The 5,804-nt window shown below is 38.0% G+C and overlaps 1 protein-coding gene across 2 annotated transcripts; it reads left to right on the forward strand.

Moving 5' to 3' along the window:
- The first annotated feature begins 316 nt into the window (after positions 1-316).
- On the forward strand, positions 317-3,058 carry LOC145114768 (protein NLP6-like). Of its 2 annotated transcripts, none has more exons than XM_079050853.1 (5): positions 317-747; positions 930-1,337; positions 1,470-1,517; positions 1,604-2,477; positions 2,579-3,058. In XM_079050853.1, exons 1-5 carry the CDS (start codon positions 583-585, stop codon positions 2,998-3,000), a joined length of 1,917 nt encoding a protein of 638 aa, XP_078906979.1. In that variant the 5' UTR covers positions 317-582; the 3' UTR covers positions 3,001-3,058. The 2 variants fall into 2 exon arrangements, with proteins under 2 accessions (XP_078906979.1, XP_078906978.1); XM_079050852.1 differs by having other exon boundaries at positions 318-747; positions 823-1,337.
- The last annotated feature ends 2,746 nt before the right edge of the window (positions 3,059-5,804 follow it).

Genomic DNA, 5,804 nt, shown 5'->3' on the forward strand with positions numbered 1-5,804 from the left:
GAAACGAAGGCGGAGACGTTGAGTCGGGTATAATAAAAAATGATAGAAACACAATCGATGATTCAAACAAACCGATATAGAAATCTTGAAAATGAAAACAGACGACCTCGAATGCAAAGATTTGGAGCTATTTGTTGGGATAAATGAGTCCGTTCGAGTCCGACATAGGAATAGTGGATAGTTTTTTTAGTTAAGCTTGGTAATTTTAGCTTTTTTATTTTTTTTATTTTTTTTAATTAATGTAATTTTTATTTTTAATGTTATTTTTTTAATTAATGTAATTTAGTATTTTAAATTAAGTGACTCCCACCGTCATTCTATAGCACCCTCCATCTTTTCCAAGACACACCACATAGCCTACAATCACATACCCTTCCGTATTTCATATATTCTCCAACCCTCTCCATGCCTTCATCTTCATCATGAGTTCAAAACCACGACAAGCACAGGACCATTTTTACAATTTTGTCTATATGTGTGTCTCTCTATGTGTAAACGCCGAGAAATTGCGCCTCTGGTCAACGGAGAATTAGATGGCTGATTATACTACTGGCCAGAAGGAACTCGTCGGGTTACCGTCTGATGATGAAAGTCCGTATGAGGCTTCCCCATCGCCCATTGACGACAGGCTCTCCACATTCCTTGAAACGTTTACAGCACAACTTCATTACTCGCAACCTGTATCTAAGCGTGGACTGTTTGTTTTTTGGAGCCAAAACTTATCATCTCAAAGTAATCGATATTCCGGTGAGTCACCTTAAAATCCGATTCATGTGTCTTTTAACTTTTATTCAATAATATAAAAAATTCAAAATTAAACAGATAATCGTGGATTGGTTCTTGATATTACTGACCCTTGGGAGATTCAAACGGCGATAAAATCTGCATTTTGTAAAGTTGAATTGTGTTGTTTTGATGGGTTAATTCAGTTTTGGGCACCCGTGGAAACCAGCAGCAGACGCCTGCTTACAACTTACGATCAACCTTTTGCCCTAAAATATCTTGACTCTGGGCTTCAGAAATATAGGTTATTTTCTCTTAAGTATCAGTATAATATCGATGCCAATAAGCTTGAAGTTGGTGATGACACTATGATTATTAGTGGTGCACCTGCAAATGCATTCATAAATCATTTGGCAGAGATATTTCTGGATATGCGAGTTTACCATGGGATTAATCCATTGGTGCGTTCTGCTTTGGAATGTGAATTGATGTCTTGTTTTCTTCTGCCTATTTGTGATCCTTCTCAAAGCCGGTGTGTTGGTGTTGTTGAGTGTTCTTCCAATAAGCTTGATGATCTTCTTGAAATTTTCAAGGACCTGAACAGTGCACTAGAGGTTGTTATTGCCTTTGCTGAATTTCACTTTAGGATTACGATACTAATAAACTTCAGCTGATTTTTTAAATCTTTCTTTTCTCCGTTTATCTAGTTAATGATAACGTTTAATTTAGTTTGGTCCTCTTTGCAGAAAGTGGGTCTATCTACATTTCATGGACAAGAACGTATGCTATACAAGGTGAACTTGTTTAAAAAACTTTTTCTAACATTATAGTGAGTAGTTACTAAAACTGGATGTATGTAATACTTTACACACATGAACAGAGTATAGTGGGTCTGAAACACGTGACTGATGAAGTCGAGGAGGCATTACAGAGAGTATGTGAATCACACGACTTGACTCTTGCTCAATTGTGGATCTCTTATGAGGATGACAATTCTATTCCCTTTTCAACCTCTTTGGAGAATACACATATGAAACGAATAATACCACTCAAATTGATTGCTCATTGTGATAATTTAGATGATGAAGATCATTTATCGTTTAAGGATTATTATGCTATCTGTGATATGCTTCCTTTGCAAATAGGGGAAGGACTTGTTGGGAAGGCATTTCAAAATTATGAACCACACTTGTGTAGAAATATCTATGAGATGAGTAATAATGAGCTGTCGCTGTTATTTCCTATTACCATTACAGAACGTAGTTGCTTTGTTATATGTTTGAGGAGCATTGAGACTGGTAATCTTGATTATGTTTTTGAATTCTTATGGCTCCAAAGTCGAAACTATATTATCTTGTTGGAGTCGATAATATTAACACTAAAGAGGTGTTTGCCAAATTTCAAATTTTCTTCTGGTTCACAACTTGGTGATGAATTACATGTTGTAGATTTCAAGTTTAATTCTGGTGTAGAATTTGGTGACGAATTAAGTGTTCAAGATTTCACATTTGCTTTTGGTGCTGAACTTGGTGATGTAAATTTTTCCAAAAGTGGAATTGAATATTTCAAGATTTTTGAAGGAAAGAAATCATCACCAATACCCACAGTATTGGAAAAAGGAATGAGGCTAGTAGCTGAGGAGTGCATAGGACCTTTGGACGTGAAATGCAAGACAACTGAAAAGCCATTACCTCGAGGGGACATCGAGCAACAATTTGGAAGAACAATGAAAGAAGCAGCAAAAAACCTTAATGGTAATGATATTATGTTTCTAGATTACAATTTGTTTTACATTATCATGTTGGGTATGGAATATGACTCTTTCTTATTCATATATTTTTTTTTCTTTTTACAGTTTCCTTGTCAACATTGAAACGCAAGTGTAGGGTTCATGGCATTTCTGAATGGAAAGGACCAAGCTTTGGAAACAGGAAAATAAATTACTCGTATCAGAATCGAAGTGACATGAATGAAGAAGATAATGGAGCAATTCAAGGCCCCAGGGGTATCGTTGGAGATACTGTGATCATAAAAGCAGAATATGAAGATGATGTGATCAAGTTCCATTTGCCTATCTCATTAACAACATTGGAAGCTGTTGAGAAGGAAATTGGCAAGAGGTTCAAGTTGAAAGTTACGACTTATAAACTCAAGTACCAGGATGAAGATAAAGAATGGATATTAATGACTTCTGATCAAGACATGAGTGATTGTATCAAAATTTCGAGAAGTGTAAATGACACTCGAATTAAGTTGCGTGTGCTAGGACCTATATAGCAAATATCTGATTTGAATCATATCAATAAAGTTTTAATGGGTGTGCCATTCCGAATTCTATAGATTGCATATCTAGAAGAAGAAGAAGAAATAACCAAATGGTCTTTGTTTTATACATTGCATATCTAGAAGATTGCATATCTAGAAGAAGAAGAAGAAATAACTAAATGGTCTTTGTTTTATACATTGCATATCTAGAAGATTGCATATCTAGAAGAAGAAGAGGAAATAACCAAATGGTTTTCTTTTTACTGTAATACTTAAGGACCGTTTGGTTCATAGATTGTTTGATACAGTATCAATGATCTCAAATTGGCCTCAAGACCAGAACACAAAAACACAAAGAGAGCGATCAAATAACCACAATCAAGGTCCGGTTTTATTAAACCTTCAACTTATAAGAGGGATTTGTTAATTGGCGTAATCCCCCATCCTTCCTTATTCTCATTAAACAAATATATAAAAAATACATACAATTGTGGGCTAATCAAACAAATACAAAGAGCTCAAATACAAAGGCCTATAAGCGAAATACAAGGCTATACAAATACTGCTAACAACCCCCACAGTTTGAACGGGAGTGGAAGAGAGAATGTTCAAACTGGACCGAAAATCAAGAAACAAAGTTGTGGGCAATCCCTTTGTACAAAATGTCGGCATGTTGAGACGATGAGGGAACATGGAGAACATAAATATGTGCACTGGCAACGTAATCACGAAAAAAGTGAATATCAATCTCAATGTGTTTGGTGTTAGACAGGTTCAGTCATGTAGAAAACACTAACATTATCGCAATACACAATTGTAGCTTTATTCGGAGGCCGATGCAGCTCACGTAATAGACTCCGGATCCAAGCAGTTTCAGCAACTGCATTCGCCACCTCGCGATATTCAGCTTCAACACTGGAGCGGGAGACTGTGGTTTGCCTGAGCCATAAGAGTTTGTTGGACCTGTTGGACCGGCCAAGGCTGCTGTCGAGAAGAGCCTTGAGCTGGCAGATGTCGCTAATGGGTTGATGGGCAAGGGTAGCAGGCCTTGCTGATTTGCAATGTGAGGTCCATTTGGTTGTTGTAAACTAGAAGGTGCAGGTCCATACGAGCAAGGAAGAGGGCCCCAAGGTGTCATCACATATAGTTGTTGTTGACCAGAGAAATTACCTCCATAATTGTAGTTGAAGTGACCTCGTGTGCTCCCCCTTCCACCACCACGAGAGTGCATGCCACCACGGTAATTTCGATCACCCGACCGGTCACTTCCTCGACTGTTGTTACCACCACGATAGTTGGGAGAATGACCACTGGAATTTGAAGCTTGAACGGATAAAGTGGTGGGCGAAGATGAATGATCAGAATGGGTAGCAGAGACAACACGTGATTCATTGAGTTTCATCATTTTTTCTTCAACCGAGAGCATAAAACGGACCTTAGCAAAGGTGTGGAATGGTTTGGTATGTCGGATGACAATAGAGTGTAACACCTGTTTTCGTGGACGAATCGAGTTAGGGTTTCAAGGGGTGAAAAGGTTGGATTTTTTTTAAGAAAAAGGAGCCTCACGACGTGAGACATAGCAGGCCCAAGACGTGAGGTGGGTTAAGATGAATTATTATGCGGGACTGGTCTCACGACGTGAGACATAGAGTGCTCACGACGTGAGAACTGCTGCAGCCCAAGCCCATGATCTTTTAGGGTTTCCTTCGTATTTAAGCGTCTCTAAACTCATTTTAGGGTTTCTTATCAGCCCCAAACCCTCTTTCACCTCAGAAAAACACTAGTCTCCATCTTTGCTTGATCTTTGCTCATTTTGGGGAGCTCGTTAAGCTTTGTGCTTACAGTTTTATGGTTATGGTTTCAGGTACTTCCAGTTCGAAAGGGACGGGTCTGGTTCGATCGCAGCGCATCCACCCATGTTTCCGCAACTTATTGATTTTGGGATTGTACTCTGATAAATGTTTTATTCTGATATACTTTTGAATGATTGGAAAAGGGAAATTGGTGTTTCTGGTTGAATTAAAAATGAAATTTTACCGTACATTTTTTGGGATGTTACATAGAGACATTTTCATATTTAGGGGGAAAAACATTTAAAGTGTAAATGACAAGATTGTGATACGGAACTATAGCACCAATATTGTCAAGCATATCCGCAAGTTTTTATACCTGATTGATGTAATCATCCATGGATAAGTTGCAAATTTTAGTGTCAAGCTCCATGGCTCGTGTGTGTTTGTTATCATGGAAACGAGTTTCAAGACTGGACCATACATCATAAGTAGTGTTCTTTTTTATAATAGATTAAAGAAAAGGCCGAACAAGGGTACCATATATCCACCCTTTGACAATCGCATCTATCTCTTCCCATTCAGCTTTGGGGTCTGCAACAATAGATTTTTCGGCGATGAGATTGGAGGTCTCGTCTATGGAGGCTGGGGGCAGGAGATGTTTGTGATATCCAAAACCCTTGCAATGATTTTTGAACAGTTCTCACCACGAGTCATATTTCATGCGATTAGTATCCAAGATGAGAGGAACATAAGATTTTATGTTTGTAATGCCATAGGATTTGTCCGATTTGGACCCATACATATTGATGAAAGGAGAAAGAAATAGAATCAGTAAGGAAGAGATTGATGAGGAAATTACTTGAACCAGATGGCAAAGCAATGATCAACATAAGAGATGTTGTGCTGCAATCGAATAACAGATAGAGAGGGTAGGGTTAGTCGACCCACTCTGATACCATGTTAATTGTCGTAATCCCTCATCCTTCCTTATTCTCATTAAACGAACATATAGAAAATACATAC

The sequence above is a fragment of the Lactuca virosa genome, chromosome 5, assembly GCF_052849685.1.
Source record: "Lactuca virosa cultivar CGN04683 chromosome 5, Lactuca_virosa_CGN04683_v6, whole genome shotgun sequence".
Taxonomy (NCBI): Eukaryota; Viridiplantae; Streptophyta; class Magnoliopsida; order Asterales; family Asteraceae; genus Lactuca; species Lactuca virosa.

Excerpts from the sequence above, each read along its gene's own strand:
- LOC145114768 (XM_079050852.1), top strand. The coding sequence starts at position 534 with ATGGCTGATTATACTACTGGCCAGAAGGAACTCGTCGGGTTACCGTCT. Across the intron at positions 748-822 it reads TCAAAGTAATCGATATTCCG|ATAATCGTGGATTGGTTCTT; the intron begins GTGAGTCACCTT and ends AAAATTAAACAG. Across the intron at positions 2,478-2,578 it reads AGCAGCAAAAAACCTTAATG|TTTCCTTGTCAACATTGAAA; the intron begins GTAATGATATTA and ends TTCTTTTTACAG.